General features: G+C 37.6%; 1 protein-coding gene across 1 annotated transcript in view; it reads left to right on the plus strand.

Moving 5' to 3' along the window:
- The first annotated feature begins 9,658 nt into the window (after positions 1-9,658).
- SNX6 (sorting nexin 6) overlaps positions 9,659-23,902 on the plus strand; it is a 108,099-nt gene continuing 93,855 nt past the window's right edge. Inside the window, exons 1-2 of the mRNA XM_036750319.1 lie at positions 9,659-9,685; positions 9,861-9,908. Coding sequence (XP_036606214.1) covers positions 9,680-9,685; positions 9,861-9,908 — 54 coding nt within the window. The 5' untranslated portion in view covers positions 9,659-9,679. The remainder of the gene's footprint in view (positions 9,686-9,860; positions 9,909-23,902) is intronic.

Consider the following 23,902-nt stretch of genomic DNA (forward strand, 5'->3'; position numbering starts at 1 on the left):
TATTATAACAGTTCCTCAAATTTCACAATGTAAGAGAATTTATAAATGCAACAATAACATAAACAATATCATGTATTTAAAACATGAAACAAAACTTCAGATGACATCAATTCAATTAATGGCATTTCCAAATTATCTTACATAAAAATCACTAATCTTATTACCTTTGACATTTTAAACTCACTTGAGAGTTATCAGGAATGGTGTTCCATTATATTCAATTTTAAAGGTAATAATTATGTAGTACTTAGCATATATTAGTCACTGTGTTAAGCACTTTAAAATCATTATATTATTTTGGTCCTCACAACAACCTTGGGAGGTGGGTACCATTACTATTTTTCTCTTTATAGATTAGGAAACTGGGACAAGCAGAGATAAGATAACTTGCTTAATATTACATAGCTAATGAGTTTCTGTGACCAGAAGGTAATTCAAGTTTCCCTACATTTTTCCAGCATTTTTTCCCCTAACACCTTCATTTGGGAACCTGATCTTAGGTGAGAGAGGTTAACAGGATCAGAGGGAGAAGGTCTCTGAACTAGGGGAGTCACAGGAGATCTTTGGTTTAAACAATCTTTTCTCTTTTCATGGTCAAGGAAAGGTTAACAAGAGGTAGCTATAAGGTGCGATTGTTGGCCCCTTCCTTTAGCAAAGATGAGCAATTGTGAGAAAACTCCTTGCATCAATCCTTGGATCTGAGTTTCTGGTCAGCATAACATAGGTCCTTGGTTGAGGATCTCTAAACAGCACATAGAAATGGTCTAGTTTCCCAGCATTCAGGGTTAATTTCAAACAGTGCAATAAGGTTTTCTCCAAATTCCCATAATTGCGTAATTACATTAAATCAGGTACAGATCAAACTACTTAGAGGGCTCACAATGGGCTAGTTTTGAAAAGGGAGATTTACATGTCACCAAGGTAACCAAGAAAACTTAAACAAAAACATCATGAAACAAAAGACAATAGAGTAATTATCACCAATATTAACTAACATCAAATCTTCTTGTATCCTAGTATCCCATTCTCAATGCTCATTTAACTAGCATGTTTTGAGTCCGAAATGTCTCATGACAGCTGGTCCCTAGATATATTTTCTTGGACAACAGGCTTTATCCTCAGGACAGCTCTGAAGGGGCTCTGTTTCCTTAGTTCCAAATCTAGAGGTTCTTAGATATTCTGACTTAAAAGTACAATCATTTAAATTGAGTACTTCAAGTCTGAAACTTCAGAGAATTTCAGTTTAAATACCATTGGCTGTTTCTGTCCTTATCTCAACCCTGTACCTGATACAAGAATCTTTAAAAATTCATGAGGATCCAACTGTAAAATGAATTCCTCTGCCCTTTAATATGCTCAGAAAGATGCTTTAAAAATGGGAAACTAATTTCACTTTCTTTACCATTATCAACACAATTTATTTGCAAAATCCTTAATCCAATTTATTACTTAATCCATACTTAAAACATACTTAAAGCCTACCTTTCCATGATAAATTTGGAAACCAATCATATACATATGTATATAATTCTTAGAGACAACAGTCTAATCCTTTTGCTTTTCTCAAAATGTAGTATTCCATCTAATTAGAGAACTTTTTCATTACATCTTCTTCCTATTTGTCTAATCATTTTGGTTGTAAGGAGCTATATACCTATATTTTTCCTCTTCACTCTGGGATTACTTTCAAACTAGCTTCTTTCCTTCATTGCTTTGAACAATGAGACTATCCATCTTCAGGGTATTTTAACTTTTATAGAATCTAATTTTTTTAAACAAATTCACTAAGATATTTCAGAACAGAGTGAGTTTCTAGAATTACTCAAAATCCCAGGAGTTCCCCCCTGCAATCTTAAAAATAATAAATCTTCAAGCTCCTTAATAGTTAATCTCCAAACCTTTGAAATCTACCAAGATGTTCTTAGGAGTTTTTTCTTATAACCTAATCTCCTGTGGAAAGCCTAAAGTGGGAATTAGTCCTGATTACAAGACAATTGCAATAAGCATGAAAGTTTATTAATCTTTCCCAGTGTTTTAAAGTCTTAGTCTACAACCCTTAGAAGTTTTTCTGGCTGGCTGCATTTTAAATCTTTAAAGATAACAGAATCTACAAACAACACAAACATAATGCAAAACAAGATTTTCATACATTTTACAAAGACACAAACACAAGTTTTTCTTAAGAGAATCCAAGTTCTGAAAGGCTTCTTGCATGGTGGTTTTGAGTAGCCATTTATTAAAAACATTCCATTCAGGGTTTTTAATTTTTTTGCTGGCTTCAACAAGACATTTGTTAAGGCAATTTATTTTATCCCCATCTGAAGAACTCCAAGTTGGCCAATGGTGACGTGGGTCATCTTGCGTCAATTTCTGCCAATTAATTACATACGTGTAGGACTGGATTGCCAAAACATGCAGTAGGCTACTGTCCAGACAGGAGAACAATTATTAACCTTTTTCTCAGAGTTATTATTATCTATGGTGTGAGATAGGCAGCTCTAAGGCTATAGAAGTACAACAGAAAGTTTCTAAAGCCGAAGAACTACAACAGATGGCTTGTAGTCAGGAACAGGAGCTCTTACCCATAGGTTCCTCCTAGTGAATCACCTTCTGAGGCCTTTACCAAGTCTTCACTCAACAGAAAGAGATGAGAGTCCAGAATTGGAGTTGGGGCAGAAGACTCACCACACAATCATCCACAGAGGATGGAACACAAAGCGTTTTTGCTGGCCAAGCTCAGTCTCAGTGGTGATAGTGGGTAATGATCCCAAACCCACAATCCACTTCTGACACTGATTAATTGTCAATTTGATGATTTGAGGCACAGTTTCCTCCTTAACAAAGGGGATGAAGTCACAGTTTAAGTGCAAAACCAGAAGCATTTACTGGGTGAATGCAGCACATGTGCATGCAGAGAACAGTAGAACCTTGTCTGCTGCTCTAAAGATTAGGGGTTTAGGAGGTGGTTTATATGGTCTTACAACAAAGTGAGGAAGGAGAATAGGAAGAATTCAGAATGCCCAGAACAAAGACATTTGTGAAAGTTCTGTCCATCTGGGGTCGGTACGAATCAGTTTGAGCCAGCCCTGTGGTTGCTGGCACAGCAGAGGTGTTCTTAGTTCACCCAGTGGACACCACAAAGGACCACTGGTGTGTCAAACTTAAGCAACACTCATTCTGCCTCCTGATTGGCTAATTTTGATTCCCAGGTTTGATTCAGCCTCTCCTGGTTAATAAGGGAGCTCAAGCAAATCAAGTAAACTCGGTTTTCATTCCATTTTTACAGTGGTGATGGCCCAGGATGCAGTTGATGACTTTGGTGTATTCGATGTCTGACCAAGCTCTAAGCATTCCACAATGCCTGCTTTGGCTGCCTTCGTGGACAATATGCCCATGTTAGGGGAAGTCTTCATATGCTGGAGGTAGACCCTCAACCTGGTTTAGCCCTTCTGCTGATATGGTTTTACTGGGGTGTGGCCACTGCATATGCTACAGCTTCTTGGAACATGTGAGAGTTATGTGACAGGTGGACACCAAAGGTGTATGAGCAACCTGGAAAACGGCTTGCCAACTCCTCACACCAGAAAGGTCCTCCTGAACACCCCCATAACTCTTATTTTTTTGTTGAAGGACCTTTTCTATTTTTCCTGATTGATAAATGAATTTCTATTGTGACTACAAGAAACCATTTAGAATAAGATAAACCATTCAATGGGTCAATTTATATTTCATCAAGGCTCACCAGAGAAGCCCAAGTAGCCCCATCTGCTGTTCTGCTTTTGGAAAATGAGGGTTAATTCAGACAAAGGAACTTCACTCAGCTGATTCAGTTTGGAGTATCCTTAGTGTAGCACCAGTTGAATATCCTTCTCTTTCTGTGGCTACAAAAATCTCCTTTTGTTAACTTTTGAAGGATAATCATGTCTCCTTTTGTTCCAATACTGAATGAACCTGCATATTTTATTGTGATATTGAATATGGCACTGGCCTGAGCCAGACTAGAACATGCAATGCTTACCACAGTGCTTGACACTGTTTAGGTATTAATTCCTTACAATCCAGCTTCAAAATTCCTCTTTCTAAAGCCAATAATGATGTCTTAGTTGCCAAATCCAATGTTGTTGTTTTTTTCTCAATCATTCTCCTTTACCTCTGCACCTTTTGACATTATGGCTCACCCTTTCCTCTTTGATACAGTCTTCTCTAGGTTTTTGGGATATCACTCTCTCCTGGTTCTCCTCCTACCTGTCTGACCATTCCTTCTCAGTCTTCTTTTTGTTGGATCATCTTTGAATTCACACCCCTTAACAGAAGATACCCTTCAGGGTTGGTGCTGGACCTTTTTCTCTTCTCCCTCCCTTCATTTGGTGATTTCATCAGCTCCTATGGATTTAATTGCCAGATCTATGTTGATAATTCTTTAATCTACCTATCTGTTTCAACAATCCAGCTAGTGGCTGCTGTGGGGGTGTAAAACCAACCACAACTAGCTCACAGAATGTTGCAAGCCCAGGTTCTTTTGATCTGCTTTACCAAGGAAAGCAATGTTAAGGGGTTAACAATCTTACTTTAATCCAGCATACAAATATCATTCACTTAGTTCAGGGGAAAAAACCAGTACCCTGAACTTCAGAGCAAATACAAACAAATTACAAACATACATTTATAAACAGACCAAATATAATTCATAGTTACCAACATCTGAGTTCAGCTGGGAGCTCGAAAACGGCTGGCTCAGAGTCACACATCACTATTGCTGCAGCTCAGAGCTCCGAAAAAAGAAAGCCAACTCCTGGTTTTATATATCTTGTTCAGGGTCAAAGGTGAGTCACACATGAGACTTACCCACGTGACCTAAAATCGTCATAAAAATGAGACTTAAACCCACGTGATCTAAAAGCCTCTGACGTCACAAACATGTCACTCAAACTCATGTAAACTAGGCTTTCCCTTGAGGCAAGGAGGCCATCAAAGACTCCTAATTTAATCAAGGAAACAAAGGCCAAACTCTTCAAGAGCACTTAGTTGAATAAGTGCTAAGAGCCCATCTTGATTCCCAGCACACTATTCTGCCCAAACTCTCTCCTGTCAGTCTCACATCTCCAACTGCCTTTCATACATCTCAAATAGGATGTTTAGTAGACACCTTAAATTTAACACATTCAAAATGGAACTGATTACTTTTTTCCCTTAAAACTCTGCCCATTCCTACTTTACCTATTACCACAAAGGGCAACACCATCCTCCCAGTCCCTCAGGCTCATAACCTAGGTGTCATCCTTAACTCATTACTACCTTTCAGCCCCTATATTCAATCTATTGCCAACGCCTGATGAGTTCATCTTTCAAATTATGTCCCCTTCTCTCCTTTGATACTGCCAGTACATTAGCCCTGGAAGTCAATCCCTTATACCTAGACTATTGTAATAGTCTGCTGGTAGATCTGCCTGCCTCAAGTCTCTCCCAACTCCAATCCATCCTCCAGTCAGATACTAGTGATTTTCCTAAAGCACAGGTCTGGTCATGTCACCCCCTCACATTCAATAAACTCCACTGTAACCTATTACCTCCAGGAGCAAATACAACATGCTCTGTCATTCAAAGTTCTTCATAACCTAGCCCCCTTCTATCTGTCCACTCTTCTTACACCTTCCTCCCTAATATGTTCTTTTTGATCCAGGAACCCTGGCTTCCTGGCAGTTCCGTGAATAAGACACTCCATCTCTTGCCTCTGGGCATTCTCTCTGGCTGTCCCCCATGCCTGGGACACTCTCTCCCCTGGCTTCCTTTAAGTCACAACTAAATTCCTACCTTTTTCAAGAAGCCTTCCCCAAACCCTCTTAATATTAGTGCTTTCCCTCTGTTAATTATTTCCTATTTATCCTCCATATAGTTTGCTTTGTATATATTCATTTGCATGTTGGTTCCCCTATTAGATTGCCTTTTTTTGTATCACCAGTCCCTGGCACATAATAAGTGCTTAATAAATTTTGATCTATTGATTACAATTAATTGGTCAGAGTATTGGCTCTGGAGTCAAAGCACCTGGATTTAAATCACATCTCTACCACTTAAGTGTTACTTTGAACAAATCACTTCACCTCCTTCAGTCTGTTTCTTCAACTGTAAAATTAAGGGATCAAACATGATGGTCTTTATTATCCCTTCCAGTTTATAGGCCTTTAAATTGAATTGAATTCAGAGCCAAGTTCTTTGCTTCATTTCAAAATGATAATCTGGAAATGGAATGTCATACTTGACTTCTGACCAGGCCTAGTTCCTGAGGTACTATTCCAGGAGAAAGACAAGTTCGTTGTTGCAAAAGCCCTGGCACAGTCAACTGAGAGGCCAGATACCTGAGTTTTGTTTTCTTTTTCCTTGAGGCAAACAGAGTTAAGTGACTTGCCTAGGGTCACACAGCTAGAAAGTGTCTGATGCTGAATTTGAATTCAGGTCTGGTGCTCTATCCACTGTGCCACCTAGCTGCCCCAAGTTTTCAATAATGAAATAGGTTCTTTGTTTTTCTTTCTTTTCCAGTGCAGGCTGGAAGTATGGAGGCTGCTCATGGGCCTGATTCCTCTATCGATTTACATGCGAGATTTTACCTGTTCCTTTTGCAACTAGATGAGTTTGACCCTCCTTAGGCAACTGCTATGCTGGAGATTCAGCATATTAATCTTGAACTTAATGAAGAAACCTAATCATGATAGCCCACTTGTATTTCCAAGCGTAAAATATCTGCCAGTCTCATCCCTGGCCCTGTCTCCCCTCCTCCCACTCCTCAGTAACTGGATTACAAGTATGAACTACCCCAGCTAATGGTTAAAGAAGCTTGAAAACTTGTTGCCTTTCTTAAATCATTTGGTGAAACAACGCAGTATGGGAAGTGCCTACCTACAGATATAACGATAGATTCTGAAGGAGGTTTCCAAATCTGATCCTTAGGTACTAATCTTGAGGTGATAGAGGGGAGAGTATAAGGAGCCTACACACAATTCCATAATAAGGAGGCTTCTAAATTCAGCCCTTCAGAAAAACTGGAGTTGCAGAGACTCACAGGACCTATTAAGATGTTTTCATAGACCAAGCTGAAACTTTATTCATCTTGTGACTTGTATATAGAATATACCCCTTGGCTGCCTTAGAACATAATTAAGGAATTATTAAGGAAATGAGCTTGTAGCAATTAAAAGGGGCGGGGGAATGACTATCCTGCCAAGGCTATACAAAGGTAAGATTTGACGTTTATTTGTATTGAATTTCAGCAGCTAGTTAGGGCAGTGGATAGAGCACTGTGCCTGGAGTCAGCAAGACCTGAGTTCAAATCCAGACTCAGACACTAGTTGTGTGACCCTGGGAAAACTTAACTCTGTTTGTGTCAGTTTCCTTATCTGTAAATGAGCTGGAGAAGGAAAGGGCAAACCATTATAGTATCTTTGCCAAGAAAATCCCAAAGGGAGTCATGAGGAGTCAGATATAACTGATCAACAATAAAACAATTGAGTTTTATCTTATTAGATGCAGGCCAATTTTCTAATCTTTTATTATCTTTTTGGACCTTGTCATCCAGAATGATGGTCATCTCTCTTTGCTTTGTGCCATTGTAAATCTGATAAGAATTTCATCTATGTTAAATTTCACCTATGTAGGTTCTAATAGAAACATCTTCATAGAGCACTCCAATGGAGACCTCCAGCCAAGTTGACTTGAACCATTAACAGCTACACTTTAAGTCATGCCATTCAATGAATTGCAAATCTACATTTCTCTATCTTTTCCATAAGAGGAATATGATAGTTTATTAAAAGTTAACATCCTGTTACAATAACTAGGTCATTTTAAGCTGGGGAGCGGGGGGAGGCAATATAATAGTCCCTAAGGTCCATTTGATTTCCTTCTCTTTGGCTTGGGGAATATATTCTTGATGAAAAGTTCAGTTCAATCACTGAGCCCTCAATTAGGAATAATCCCTAATTCCTTGAAAGAGGTTGGGTTTTCTATATAACCTTGCATTTATTTAAATCTATCACTAGTTAAGCTTTGGTCTTTTTGTGGAGGCAAAATCCCATTTACTAGAAACGTGGTTTAATGCAATAGCCTCTTTGTGGAGGCAAACTCCCATTTACTAGAAGCATGTGGTTAATAAAACGTGTGGTTAATAATAATAAAAATAAATCTATAGTGTCTATAGATAAGACATTGGGACAGGGAGTTGGGGGAAAAGCTGACCTTTTCTTGGAACTTCTTTTGAAGAGGTTTTGGGCAGAGGTTAAGGGTGCTGGGACCCTGATTATGCCAAGGCAGAGTTGCCTGGGAGGAATTCACACACTCAAGCCATCTTTCAGTCAAGAGACAGTTTATTGTAACTCCAGCAAAATCCCTTTGGGGAACTTGAGCTCTAACAGGGGTAAATCTAGAACTTATATAGAAAAGGGACATGGAAAGGAATTCCAGGATACTAATTAGGTAATTTAAGGGTCCATGTGTTTTTGGGAGGGAGTATACCAGATATTGAGGCAGTTATCAGAGGCATTAAATCTTGGTGAATCTGGTGCCAAAGAGGGAGTCCTTGGGTCAGTATTCCTGTCTCTGTTCTGATAAGGGAATTACAAAGAAAGGCCTACAACAAGGGAAAATTTCCGGGAGGGAGGGACCTTGAGACACAACCTTAAAGTTTTTTGGAGTCCAAGTCCCACCACCAGATCACTTTCAGCATGCATCCTCCTCTCCCCATGCCTGTAAATAAAGCCTTTCCCCATTATAAGCCCTTCCTATTACAGATCAGTCTACTTTTTGCTTCAAGCTTGCTCCAGTCTCTCCAATCTAGAGATCAGAATTTCTTATTTCTAATTCTGAGATAGCTTCTACCTTTTATTTGAACTCCTCTAATTGAGACCCAGTCTGTCACATAATGACTCTGATCAATTCAAGAAGGCGAACATGCCCTATTCCCATTCAGTTTTGATTATTTGAAATTTTTTTAAAGCATACTCCCCTAATTAGGGCACTAGAGATAGAGTAGTTTTGATTCTACGGTGTATTAAGATCTAGATAAACTCTATAGCATTTCCCAGATCTACATGTCAGAAACCCCAAAAAGTGAAAATTTTAAAATAAAATAAAAGTTAGTGTGGAATGACTTGTTTTTAATGAAGGGATGCCTGGCTATTGGTGATCATGGATTTTGTTTGAAAATGTTCACTAAGCATATCCTTAAAGATGGAGCCTTTCTACAGTTTCCCCAGGAATCCCTGCCCATCTCACTGGCTTACAGTTTGCAGACGTTGTTTTCTTCCCATTGGGGAAAATTAGATCATTTGTAAAAGGAGGTCAGAACCCGTGAAGATTTCAATTGAAAACTGATGGGAAGATTTCAATTTCCCTCCGATTCCTATACGTACGGACAGTGGTTGTGAAGAAGAGCCCCAGACAAACTGAGAACACCCGCCTCCTGGAGGGGTAGAGATGAGACGAGTTAGAGATGAAGTTGTCAGGGTGTTTCCATAGTCTCTACATTCTTTTCCCCCTCAGGAGACAAGCAGCTCCACAGCCCAGGCGGCCAGCAGCTGGAACTCCTATGTCTAGGACCGGATGTCTCTTCCGCCCCGCCTGCCTCCTGCCGACTTCCCCCGCCCTCCGCTTCCTGCGCGCATGCGCGGGCCCTTGGCTTGGAGCAGCCATGATGGTGGGTGTTTTCGGCTCCTTGGAGCGTCCGGGCGCGCGGCCGGGGCCGTGGGGACAGCGGGACAGCAAACGGGGAAAGATGGGGGGGCTGCTCCCGCTTCGCACTAACTTCTCTCCTTTGTATTTCCCCTTCCTCACATTCTTCCTGGGTGCCCCCGGCGCCGCCAACCCTGCAGGAAGGCCTGGACGACGGCCCTGACTTCCTCTCTGAGGAGGACCGCGGAGTAAGTTTTGCTTGGTTTACCTCTGGCGTCCCCTCCTCTTTTTGGGGGGGTGGCTCGGGAGGGCACCTCTTTTGTCTGCTCCTGCACTTCTGGCTCTTGACCAGCCTTACGCTCTGCTTCTGCCGGCCTCCCTGCTTCGCCCCGCCCTTCTGCAATTCGCCTTCTTTAGGGGACGCCCCTCTTCCTGTGTCCCCGGGAGTTTTAACCTGCCCTTTTGCTTTTCGTTCCTCCATCTCTACCTTCTTGGGCTGCCTTGTGTTGAGGTTCCCGGCTACGCCGAGTTCTCAACCCGCCCCGCAGTCTATTTCTTCTAAGAGGCTGAGAGTGAGACCTGGGCCGATCTTGTTGTCTTTCCCTGTTCCTGCATCACTGCCTCACTACTTGAGGCTTACCATTCCACTCCAGTGTGCATGAAAATTCATCCTTCTACCGTCCAAGGTGGTTTTATGTGAATTTGTATATTCCCCTACACACTCTTATGCCTCTTAATCACTCCAAAACAACATTTTTAGCAAGTTTCAGTTTCCAGACCTTAACTCCATACCTCTAATAATCTGGTAAGTTTAAAAAGTATGTATATACAAAAATGACTGTAGTTGAGAACATCTGACACTATGAAAACTTTCTTTTGCCCTAGTAAGAGAACATTCTACTCCTCAGAGTAATTATTTCAGAAGTGGTCCCCGGAGATCCCTAAACTTCTCTTACCCCATTTTCCGTTGCTGAAGGGTAAGGTCTCAACTGTACCTTGCAAATGTGATCTTTACAGTTATCAATGATGATTAGTATAGCCTAGCAAGGTTTCCACTGATTTACAGTCAGTACTTGGTTTTCAGGTGATTATTTTCCAAAAGTATTTGCATTTTGCAAATCTTTATTTATTTATATTTATCTTAGATTATGTAGGAACTGTGAAAAATTGGTGAATTCTTCATAGATAACATTAAGGATAGCATATTAATAATATAGGAAGACATTGAGAGAAGGGCAATTGTTTTTTGTTATAAGACATTGATACAAAAATGCAAAAAAAAATCTGATAGAAAAATCAGATTTCTAAACTTGGTCAGATGACAGTAATGCGTAAATTATAATCTCTATTCAAATATGAGAAGAATTTATTGTTTTGGGGAACTCCCCACCAACGCATATCCCAACCATTAGTGACTTACTAGACTTACCAACTTAGGGAGTTGTGGTTTTTTTTATTTTTTTATTTTTTTTTTTAATTATTGTTCAGTCACAACCAGCTCTTCAGGACCCTATTTTGGGGTTTCTTGGCAAAGATACTGGAGTAAATTCGCCACTTCCTTCTTCAGCTTGTTTTACAGATGAGAACTGAGGCAAACAGGGTTGAGTGACTTCCCCAGGATCACATAGCTAGTGAGGTCAGATTTGAACTCAGAAGATGAATCTTCCTGACTCCAGGCCCTGCTCTGTATCCCCTATGTTTTATAACTGTTGATTGGTTTAAAAAAATGCAGTTTTTTTGCCATCTTAAGACCTTATCTTAATTTTTTGTTTGTGTTGCAAAGGACAATGAAGTTAATTGGCTAGGTATCCAGTCAGTTAAAATATGGGAAAATGATGCCAAACTCTTCAAATACTCCTTAGTGAAGCTGTTTTCTGATCTTTTGACAATTTCCTGATCCAATTTATGATGACCTTGCCCTCTACCACATATAGCACTTTTTGTTCCTCTCACATGCACTTATTTTATAAGATATTTTAATGTTACATTCCTTTATTGTTTCTTATCTAAGCATTGTATATCACCTCCTATGGTGATAGGCACAGGTAGTGCTTAAATAATTATTTACTTAGTTAAATCAGCAAAAGTTATTTAATAAGTTGAAGTAAGCTGTTTCATTGGGCAGCTAAACTGATTTTTTTCTTTCTTAAGTCAAAATCACAGCAAAGGGCACTTGCTTGCCAACTGTAAACCAAATAATTTTGAGTGGTAAATTATATATAATGGTGCTAAAGTAGTACATGTGTTTATTTATGCCATTAACAGTTGCTTAATGGAGTTCTTAACCTTTGGGGGTGATGGAACCCCTCCTCAGAATGTTGTCAAATGCATAAAATAAAATACATAGAATTACAAAGGAAACTAATAGTGATGAAATAAAGGTGAATTTTTTTTTTCTCTCCTGAAACCAATGACTCCCTGAAATCTATCCATGGATCCTTTGGGGAAGCAATAGAGCTAGGTTATATAACCCTTTGATGAATGGAACTGGAAGTTTGTGAAAAGTGTGTCCATTTAAAAAAAAATTATAGGATTAGAAAAGAATGTTTGAAAAGGAGATATTTTCTTAATGACAAACCTTTTAAATGAGAATAGGCAAATACTACCATGAATTTGGACAGTGATTATATTTTGATAAATTGATATTTAAATTTTTTTAATTAACAAAAATCTATTATCTCTCCTCCAATTCTTGCCCCGGTTTGAAGTTGATAAAGGAGAACCTTGTAATAAGTATGCACAGTGAACAAAACAAATTCCTGCACTGGCCATTTCTCAAAACTATGTCTCATTCTGCATTGTGTGTCAAGAGATGAGTAGCTTACTTTATAGTCTGTCCTCTGAAATCATGGTTGGTCATTGCATCAATTCAGAGTTCTTTAGTCTTTCCAAGTCCTTTGTTTTTACAGTGTTGTTACTGTATGGATTGTTATTTTAACTTCATCGTGCACCAATTTTCACACAAATCTCAGATTTCTCTGAAATTATCTTTCATCATTTCTTACTGCACAGTAGTGTTCAATACATTAATATACCATAATTTGTTCAACTGTTCCCCAAGGGCACCTCCTTAGTTTCTAGTTTTTTACCACTACAACAAGAATTGATGTAAACCTTTCAGTACATATGAGTTCTTTTCCTTTCTTTGGGAGTATTATTGTGTCAAAGAATACAGTATGTACAAGTTTGTGACTTTTTTGTCGTAGTTCCAAGTTGCTTTCAAAAGCTCTGGACCAGTTCATTAATGTGCTTGTTTGGCAAGCCCCTCTAAGGTGTCATTTTCCTTTTTTAGCGAACTTTCTCAACCTCATGGATATGATGTGGTGCCTCTGAGTTGCTTTAATTTACTTTTCTCTTATTTTTGATTTGGAACCTTTTTTTATGTGACTATTGATAGCTAACACTTTTTCCTTAGAAGGTTGCCTATTTTGTATCCTTTATTTATTGATTGGTATTGGCTTTTATTGTTAGAAATTTGAATCAGTTAGGAGACCTTTAACAAATAACGTGCTGCTAAGATTTTTTTCCCCAGTTAATTGTTTAGTTTTTTAATCTTAGCTATGTTAGGGTAAAACTTCAATTTTACATAATCAAAATTGTCCCTTTCTGTGGTTCTCTTTATTTCTTACTTGATTTTGTTTGCTCACCCTCCCTAGATTTGAAAGTCAATTTCTTTCTCACACCTCTGATTCATTTATGATTCATCTAAGTCACAGGTGTCAGAGGGTGTTAAGATGTAATTGGGAAATGTTTAACAAAAAAAAAATACCATACAACACAGGTAGTGGTGGTTTTCGAAGTCAGTATGCACGCAGCACCTCTGCTGTAAGTCATATGCCCATTTGGAGCTTATCTAACTAAGTATAAACCAACATCTACAGTCCTTTCCACTTTTGAATAGCTTTAACTGATAGGAAGTTTCCCATTATATCAGCCCTTTATAGGAAAAGGGTTAGATGTTGCTTTAAACTTAGTTTCTGCTGAACTCCTTTCCAGTTTTCCTAGCAGTTTTTGTGGAATAGTGAGTTCTTTCCCCAGTAACTGAGGTCTTTGGGTTATCAAAAACTAGGCTACAATGTTCCTTTGTTTCTCTATGGTAGATTACTCTTTTCAATCTACAAAGTAATCCTCTAGTATTTTAGGATGGCTCTGAATGAGTAAATTAATTTAGGTAGTATTGACACTTTTATATTGACTTGGACTTACCCATTGGTATTGAAAATTTTTAAATTCTTTTGTGAATTTATAAGTTTCTTTTGAGTGGAGATTGTATTATTTTTTTTCTGCAGTGGTAACCTTCCTTTCATCTTAGCACTTAATTGACATTCAATAAGTGATAATTGATTAAATTTAATTCAAGAGGTTTAAAGGAAGAGAGTAAAGAAATATTCATCCCCAATAAATATTTATTGAGGATCTATAACTAATAGTCTTCAAGTCTTAGTTCAAATCCCCTCTGCGAAGGCCTTCCCTCTAAGATTACCCTCCATTTACACTATATTTTTATACTCTGCCTATCTTGTATGTACATTGTTATTTACATATTATTCTCTCCCATTAAGATCAGAGATGTTGATTTTTGCCTTACCTTGTATCAGTACTGCTTAGTATAGTACCTGGCACACAAGCTCTAAATAAATGCTTCTTGCCTGACTAATGAGGGAACTCGTCTTATTCTTCCTGACTGGGGACTGTAGAGCTGGGTGAGTGCAGAAATGAAACTAACTTGGTCAAATATAATATTTCCTTAAGATGTGTTTGAAAGTTTGGCTTAAAACACTTGTGGGTTAGGTCATTAGACTTTAATTTTTTTGTTGTAACTTAAGAGCAAAACCAAGTATACAGAATAAAAATAAAACTTTAACATAAAACCTTTAACATTTAACAAAATATAATAAATTAACAGACATAATTTGTTTGCTTTTTCTTTTATATCCATCTGAAGTTCTTTTGCCTTTAACTTTATTAAAGCTTAAAACAGCACTGAAACTTCTGGGATACCTTGTGTGTGGTGTGTGTATGTATGTCTTCTAGCATCGGTGTGATTAGTCCCCCAGATTGGGGAGCCACCAGGTTTCCTAAGGAGGGACAAAGTTGGAAACAGATTAGATCCCTACTAGTGAGATCAAACCCATGAGGAGCCATTGTACTTCCAACCTGGGTGAGGTAGGGAGAGCCACCTTCTCTCTCTTTTTTTTTTTTTTAGATCTCTTTTGGGAACCTAACTGTCCCCCTGTTGTGTTAGCTATTTTGGATCATCTTTATTTTTGATAAGCACACTGTTTAAGACTTTGATAAAACTGTCAAGGCAGAGCCAAGCACAGATCCCTAGCAGTCTTAATTAGAGACCTCCTTCCACGTTGACATTAAACCTTTAATCACTAATGTTTGGGTCTGACTGTTCAACTGGTTTTAAATTCAACTAACTTTTATAGTTTAGCCCATATCTCTCGATCCTGAGGTGTGTAGATAGCATAGGAAACTATCAAATGCTTTGCTAAAATCTGTGTAAACTGTATCTCTTGATCTACCAATCTAATCAGTACATCAAGAACCAGTGATTTTATCAGTATGGAAAGGGCATTCCTTGATGCATATTACAGCTTGTCAGAAACATAGGTTTTAGGTAATTGAGTGAGTCTTAGAGAGGTTAACTGACTTGCTTAAAATAATTATGACTAGGAAATGTCAAGAAAAGGAATTTGACTCTTAAATACAGTACTTTATTCACTATGCCACATTTGTTCCCTGTCAATATGAGACCAAGGAGTCTGCTGTTACTTGTTTTTAATGAAGCCATATCTAGATGTTTATTAACCACAGAACTTTGCCAAGAATTGATGTTAAGTTCTCTGTCATAGTTTGCTGACTTTTTTCCTTTTTCCAAAAATCAGACATCTGTCCATCTGCAGCCTTGCTGTACCTCTCCTGTTCTTTCTGAAATCTTTGACGATAGCTCTGCAATCACATCCAATGATTTTTTTCAGTTCCTTGGGATGTAGTTTTTCTGAGCCTGGTTACTTGAACTCAGCTCATCCAGGGCTATAGGCGCATTCTTGGTGTCTACTTGTTTGTCTTAAGTGGCAACTTTTAGCCATTTTTAGTCTCTTTTTTCAATCTAGAAATTCTCTTCGGAACAGAAAGTAGAAAAGTAAAAATTGCATAGTTGTAAGTTGTCAATTTTTATCTCCCCATCAACTTTGAGCAGTTCTTTGAGCCTCTTTTCTCCCAATATACTGCCCCAAAATCATTTTTGTTGTCGATGTCATTCTTAGCTATATTCAACTCGTTCTGAGCTTTACTGATTCTAATAGAATTCTTTATGACTATATATGACTTTTGTACTTTACTTTTGCTAGCCTGCATGACTCTTTACAGTCTAAGTTGATCGGGAAATTCTTTGTATAGCCTCCTTAGTTTCTTTAGATAATTCTGTATTTTTTTCTCTTACTGGAAATTTTTTCTCATTTTGCCTTCAGAATTTCATTCTAAGAGAGCTTGCTTCCCCCTATAGAATTTTAGTTCCATAGGAGCCTACCTAACTTTTCTCTGAACACTTTGAAATCAGGTATCCCAAAATCAAGGGTACAGAAGCCTATGCTCACCTTACCTAGAGGTTTTCATCATTGTACCTCAGATATGTTACTGGGCATATACATAATTATATGAAGCATCTCTAATTGTCGCTGTGCCAAGTAGTGTGCTAGACTCTTCACAGTCACAGACAAAAGTGAAACTATTCCTTCCCGGAAGGAGCTTGCATTCAATAAAGGGAGACAATATGTACAATTGCACATACACAATTCTTGGACGTATCAAGAAAGATCTGTTATAGGAGGGTAGCCATGTGAGCTGATGTGTTGGAGTTGTCTGAGATAAATAAGGTGTCGGGTAGAATTTCAACCCAAATCATGCTGCCTCCATTTATTAGAATTATGTCCAGAATAGCAGTTTCTTTGATTGATTTTTCCACCTTTGGAAGGATGAAATTATTATTAAGTAGGTTGAGATACTACTTTTGACAGAGAGCGCTCCAGTAGATTTTCAGAGAATGGATGTCCTATATAACTACTATGTCATACCCCTGTGGCTGACTTGTGACCTTTTGGACAAATTCCTCATCCTTTCTTCCTTAAATTCTTTTAGTCTTTAGTGTACTCTGATAACAGTATTGCTTCTGTTTTCTCTTTCATTGAAATTCATGCTCATGCTTTATTTCTACCAAGCTTCCACAGCAGAATGAAGTCATATATTCCCTCTGCTTCTCTTTTGTCTTTTTCTTTTTGAGGCTTGATGATTTTTTTACCATAATATTTATTTCCATATATACACCTCCCTCCTCCCACGCCCATCCCTCCTTCAAGTTTTTCTTTTTCTTCTTTGGTTTTACTTTTAGGACCTTCTGAGTCTTAATTCAGTGCCATTTCACCAGAAACCAAAAGACAGGCTAAATATACATAATTTGGTTTAACATGCCTTCATCTTTTTAGCCACATCTGCACACAATAAGGTATCTTCCTCTGTGTGAAGGACAGAACATTGCCCTGGGAAGTGTCAGCCTTGGATTACTCCCCAGTAATCTTAGATTATTTGTCCTTTGTTCCTGCTAACATGCTTTTGAATGAAGATGGAGAAAATAATGAAACTGTGTTAACTGGCTCCAACATAAATTTATGTTATATTATCTCAACCGGATCCTACCCAACTGCAAGGTAATCCTTTTACGTCTCCCTAACTGTTGCACTATCCTATTTAACGCAGGAGTTTTTCCAAAACATTTTATTCCTCCTCAAACAAATCAATCAAAATTGCACATTTTATCTCCTGAAATTATCTCTGTTTGGCTAAGAACTCTTCCACATCCATAGCTGTGAAATCTTCCTCCTGTCCTGCTCCTCAAATTTGTTTATGGTAAGACCATTTATATCTAGGGTGTATCTCCATTTGGAACTTATCGTACAGTGTGGCCTAAGATGTTAATCTAACCCTAATTTCTCTCAGACTACTTAACCATTTTCCCAATATTTTTTGTTGTTGTTGTTGAATAGTGAGTTCTTACTCACCTAGTTGGTGTTCTGAGGTATAGCAAACACAGTTGTTTCTGGAAACAATTCATTTCATTGATCAACATTTTCATTTTTTAACCACCACCAAACTATTTTGATGATTAGTACTTTACATGAGTTTCTTTCAGATTAATTTTTTTTCATATGACACTTAGTAGTTTAGTATGGTACTGAATCTGTAAATTTATGTAGGTAGTATTGTCATTTTTGTTACATTAGTATGCATGGTCTACTGACAAGCAATTATTCAATCATTTCAGTCTGTACAAAGAGATTTATAATTATGTTTATTTCGTCTTTGTATGTCTTGTTAGGTATTTTGTACTCTATAATTATTTTGAATGGAATTTCACTTTCTTGCTCTCTCTTGGTTTTGTTAATAATATTCCAAGTGGCTAATGTTTTTCATGGGTTTATTTTACATCCTGTTACGCAACTGAATTTAGCCATTAGTTGTTTCTGTTAATTTTTAGTTGACTCTTTTAGGAGATTTTCTAGGTAGATCATACCACCCGAAAAAAGTGATAGCTTTGTTAATTCTTTTGCATATTCCCTCAATTTTTCTTTTCTTGTCTTATGACAGTGGTGACAGTGAATATTCTTGCTCTTCCTCTGCCTTTATTGGAAAGGCATCTAGAGTTTCATCATCTCAGTTAATGATAGCTCTTGGTTTTAGATAGAAAAATATCGATTCAAATCTACCAGAACAATTTTTTTTAACATTGGATATCCAAGCCATTTCTGGCCTAGAAAGAATGAAGTATTCAGAATTGTCCTCATGACCTTGTGACATCCCTGCCCCCAAGACAATTTTAGATAATGTTACTCTTTTAAGGACAAATCTTGAAGACAATCACAGTATCTAAAAATTGCAATTGAGTAAGAAATTCCAATTCTTTCCTGTACTAACTGTCCTAAAGGAATTAATAGGACTTCTCTCATCCATCAATATTAAAATGTCTCCTGAATTGGAAAGGAGAATATCTTCTGAATAATAAAAGAGGATTCTTCTCTTTAATTGAAACAGCAGACTGGTCCTTTTTAAGGAGAGATAAAGAAAATTAGACTTCCTTAGAATGGTCAGTATCCCAATTAACTTAAGGAATGTGTTCTAAATTACCATTCTTAGTCCATTTTCTTATAAGAGACTGTTTTGCCCTCAAACTATCCCACCTTCAAACCCAGGAAGTCTTGAACTTTTTTCCACTTTTTTTTTAAGACCAGAAAAATATTGCTTTGATATTTTCAGTTTTACAAATGAGGAATTACCACACCATGGTAAGGTAAAGGTCATTGTGATTGTGTTTTCTAGATTTTTTTGTTTGTTTTACATAAAAGGGTATTTTCCCCTTTTCTTTGTTTTTTTAAAATTTTATTTTTATTTTCAGTTCAAAATTCATTCACTCCCTTAACCTCCTGCCCTACCCTTTGAAAAGACAAGAAATACAATATTTTTATATTAGCCATATTCTGGGGTGTGGGGGCAGAGTAAGCAAGAAAAATAAAGAGGAAAAAAATGTGCTTCAGTCTGTTCTCTGAGTCCATCAGTTTACTATCTGAAGGGTGATAACATTTTTCATTATAAGTCCTTTGGAATTTCATGAATTGTTGTATTTATCGGAATTACTTGTCTTTCACAGTTAATTATTTTTGAAATGTTGCTGTTAACATGTAAGTTGTTTTTTTTTTTTTGGTTCTGCCCACTTCTCTTTTCATCACTTTATACAAGTCTTCCCAAGTTTTTCTGAAACCATTCCTTTTATCATTTTTTACAGCACAATAGTTTTCCATCACATTTTTATATCAAAAGCTGTTCAGCCATTGCCCAGTTGATGGGCATCCTCTCAGTTTGCAGTTCTTTTGCCACCACAAAAAGAGCTGCTATAAATATTTGTTTTTATAGGTCTTTTTTCTTTGACTTCTTTGGGGTATAAACCTAGTAGTAGTATTGATGGGCAGTTTTATATCCCTTTGGGCATAATTCCAAATCATTCTCCAGGATGGTAAATAGTCCAAAATGGTACATGATTGGACGTTCACAGCTCCACCAACAGTGCATTGATTTTCCCATATCCCCTCCAGCATTTGTCATTTTCCTTTTCTGTCATCTTCGCCAGTTTGTTGAGTGTAAAGTAGTACTTAGAGTTGTTTTAATATGCATTTCTCTCATTATTAGGGCTTTAGAGAATTTTTTCATGTGATTGTTGATAGCTTTGATATCTTCCTCTGAAAACTGCCTGTTTATATCCTTTGACCATTTATAAATTGGGGAATGGTTCTGATTTTTATAAATTTGACTAAGTTCCCTATATAATTGAGAAATGAGACCTTTATCAGGGAAACTTGATATAAAATTTCCCCAGTTTCCTAATTTTCTTCTAATTTTGGCAGCATTGGATTTTTTGGTGCAAAAACTTTCTGATTTTATGTAATCACAATTATACATTTTATCTCCTGTGAATCTCTCTCTTATTTGGTCAGTAACTCTCCTACCCATAGATCTGACAGGTAATTTCTTCCATGTTCCTCTAATTTGGTTATGGTATGACACTTTATGTCATATAATGAGTTCTTGACACAAAAGCTTGGATCTTTGGGTTCATGAAGAACTAGGCTAATGTGCTAACTTGTACCTCTATATTATGTACATAATCTGTTGATCACCTACTCTATTTCTTATCTATATCAAACTCTTTGATGATTACTTCAGGGCCCCATTCCTTCATATTTTTTTTCCTTTATTACCTTGATATTCTTCTAGGTCTGTAAAGTAATTCATTGGCAGTGTGATTGGAATTACATTGAATAAATTAATTTAGGTAGTATTTTTCCAATTGTTTAGCTTTGTCTTTATATGAAGAGTGTTTTGTAATTATGTTCATATAAATCTTGTATGTGTCTTGTACTTTATTCTGCCTGCAGTTATTTCAAATGGAATTTCTCTATCTCTTCCTGCTGGGTTTTGTTAGTAATATATAGAAATGATGATACATGTAGATTTATTTATATTGTAGCTTTGCCGAAATTGTTCATTGTTTGATCTAGTGTTTTAGTTATTTCTCTGGAATTCTCTAAGTATACCATCATATCATTTGCAAAAGAGTAATATTAATGAATATGGATGCAAAAATCCTAAATAAAATACTAGGTTATATCGCCAATGCGATACCCACAGTGGCTGCTATGAATATGCCGACATATTGCCAGGTTTGAATCGCAAGATACAACAGATTCTTTTCATCGAAGACAAAACTAAAACATTTATTCAAACACCAGAAAGCCAAATCCATTATAGCAACAAAGAAATCTGTGTACATTATCAGTGAAGGGGGCACTACCATCCCCAAGCCTTCCCTCTAGCTTCCCCACAAACTCCCTCAAGCAAGATCACTCCCTCACTTACACTAGCTGCTCTGCTCTCTTTAACTCCTCTCTCTCCCAGCTCCAACTTACTCTGTCTCCCAGCTCTTACTCACTTCAACTTCCTCCTCTACCTCTTCCTACTCCATGCATTCATCAAGCTCCTCCTACCAAGACTTATATGACTCAGGCTTCTGTGTGGCTCAAGCAGGTCACATAGGCCTATTAATGGATGAGAAAGATCTTCCCGTTCTATTAATAGACATTTGGCCCCAAGATCTTTCATATTCATTAAATAGTTCAATGGGAGTTTAGGGGTAACTGGTATCAACAGAACTGGAGGGATTATAACAGTGATAACATAAAATAAGCACATAGAACAATATCTTAGGGTGGGGCTTGAGCACATGCACCCCATCATTCACTTCTCAAACGAATTGGGCCCAAAGTCCCTTGCAGGAAGAGGCAAAAATCTGTTCATCCATAGCTACTTCCTGCTGAGATTGGACATAGTGCTGTCCTTGTCCCAAGAGGTCATATTCGAGGGGTCATTTCTTTAGCTGGTATCCAGAGCTTGGTCGGTTCCAGGTCCAGGGGTGACACAGCACAGTCTTGGACAGGGGGTGACATCCGGCTCAAGTGGTCAGGCATCTACAAGTAGAGGGTACTAAGCCTATAGGAAACAAATCTAGCAAACAAGTTGAACAGACAAAAAGCCAAAAAGAATAAGGAGACAATAACCAGAAGCAGGGTAGATATAGGGTCAGCTGTGCTTCTGGAGTCCATGAACCCATTATCATAGCCAAATTCTTGGTAAAATATATGAGTTAAAGGTACAATTTCATAATCCTCTTCTCCCAAATAAAAAACAGTTGCAGTATTATGTTTCCCATGTCGTATAATTTCCACAGCTTGAACTAGTCTGTCATTTTTACAAAACTATAGGTTCTTCACCTAAATTTTGCAACACCATAATAATTTCTCCTTGATAATTGGAATCTATTACTCCTGCCAATACATGTATTCCTCGAGCTGCTAACCCTAATTTAGGTAATATCCATCCAAGATGAGTGTTAGGGATTCTTGTACATATTCCAGTAGAGATTTTCCTTATTTCTTTTCTATCCAACCAAAAGTCCTCTAAACAATGTAAATCATATCCTTCCAAACCAGGTGTTCCTGGATGTGGTACTGGGACATCTTGCCTCACAGGCCAATACTCAATATTAGCAATCTTATGTGTTTGTTGTTTTCTAATTTGCAGATCTGGGGTCATCATTCTGGCTAGATGTATATTTTCTCCCAATGGTCTATTATTCAAATTATGTAAAGCAGTAAACAAATATCTTTCCAATGTTGATAAGTATTATTAGAACTTAATTTCCTTAACTGTTCTTTCAATAATCCATTCATTCTTTCAATTAACCAAGATGCTTGTGGATTATACGGAATGTGGTATATCCATTCTATATTATTTAATATACAATATCGCTTTATTTCATTACCTTTGAAATGTGACCCATTGTCACTTTGAATCTGCATTGGGGTTCCATAATATAGATTTATGATATTTAGAGTTTTACAGGTGTCTTTCTGGGTCACGTTCTTATAAGGACAAGCCACTAGTACACCTGAATGGGTGTCAACACAAGTGCATATAAATTTGCACTCTTTGTGTTGGGGTAGTAGTCTAATATAATCTATGTGCCTCATTTGCGCTGGAACTTTTCCCCTTGCTATCTCTCCAGTTACTACCCAAGGAACAGTTCATTCCTTTTCCAATTGACGTATATAACATTCCTCCACTACTTGTTTTAACAATGAATGAGAGATACTAATACCTTGATCTTGAGCCCACTGATGTGTGACCTGAATCCCTAAAGGGCCTGCCATTTGATGGACCCATTTTGCTAGTACTGGATCATCAGTTGGTTTCAGAGTAGGAACAATATATTGAGTAACAGTCTTTGGTAGTTGATCAGCATGTACATTGTATTCACGTTCTGCTGTGGTGAGGGCCACATGAGCAACTACATGAAAAACTAACAAATTAGTAACCAGAGACATGTCCCATGTATCTTCCCATAATTCTTTGCCCCAGACTTGTTTGCCATGTATTTCCCAATTTTAATTTTTCCACATGGGCATCCATGTAGCTAACAATGTCTTTTATGGCCCAAATATTTTGCTGACCATGTATGTCTCTTGTTAAGTTTATCATATCCCTCATTCCATTTTACCAAGAACTGTACCACCTGTTGCTTTGGTTCAGGGGGTATGTCGTTTCCCTCAGTATCTATGTTTCCTATAGATTGTTGTGAAGCAGAAATTCCACTTTTGCATGTTTTAGATCTATTTGGAATATATCACTTCTATTTAATTATGCTAGCTTCTTGTGCATGTCCAATTCTGTGAGAAGCTGGGGTACTCATTACATGCAAGTCATAATCAGGATTCCAGGCCTTAATATTACTTCATGGCCCAGAGTCAGTTGTTCAGTCTCTACCAAAGCCCAATATGCAGCTAACAACAGCTTTTCAAAAGCAGTATATTGAACTCCAGATGAAGGGAGTTTTCCTAGACCAAAATCCTAAGGATACATTTCGGCTTTGTCGTTTTTGCCATAAATTCCAGTTAGCATGTTCATCCTGTACAGTCACTTGTAATTCCACCGGGCCACTTCGCATAAGCCATAAATCTAGGCCCAATTATATAGCAGCCTTGGCTTCTTAAAAAGCTTTACTCTGCTCAAGTCCCCAATCAAATTCATATCTCTTCCTAGTAATTTCATATAAGGGTTTCAAAATCTGTCCTAA

Source organism: Trichosurus vulpecula, chromosome 3 (assembly GCF_011100635.1).
Source record: "Trichosurus vulpecula isolate mTriVul1 chromosome 3, mTriVul1.pri, whole genome shotgun sequence".
NCBI lineage: Eukaryota > Metazoa > Chordata > Mammalia > Diprotodontia > Phalangeridae > Trichosurus > Trichosurus vulpecula.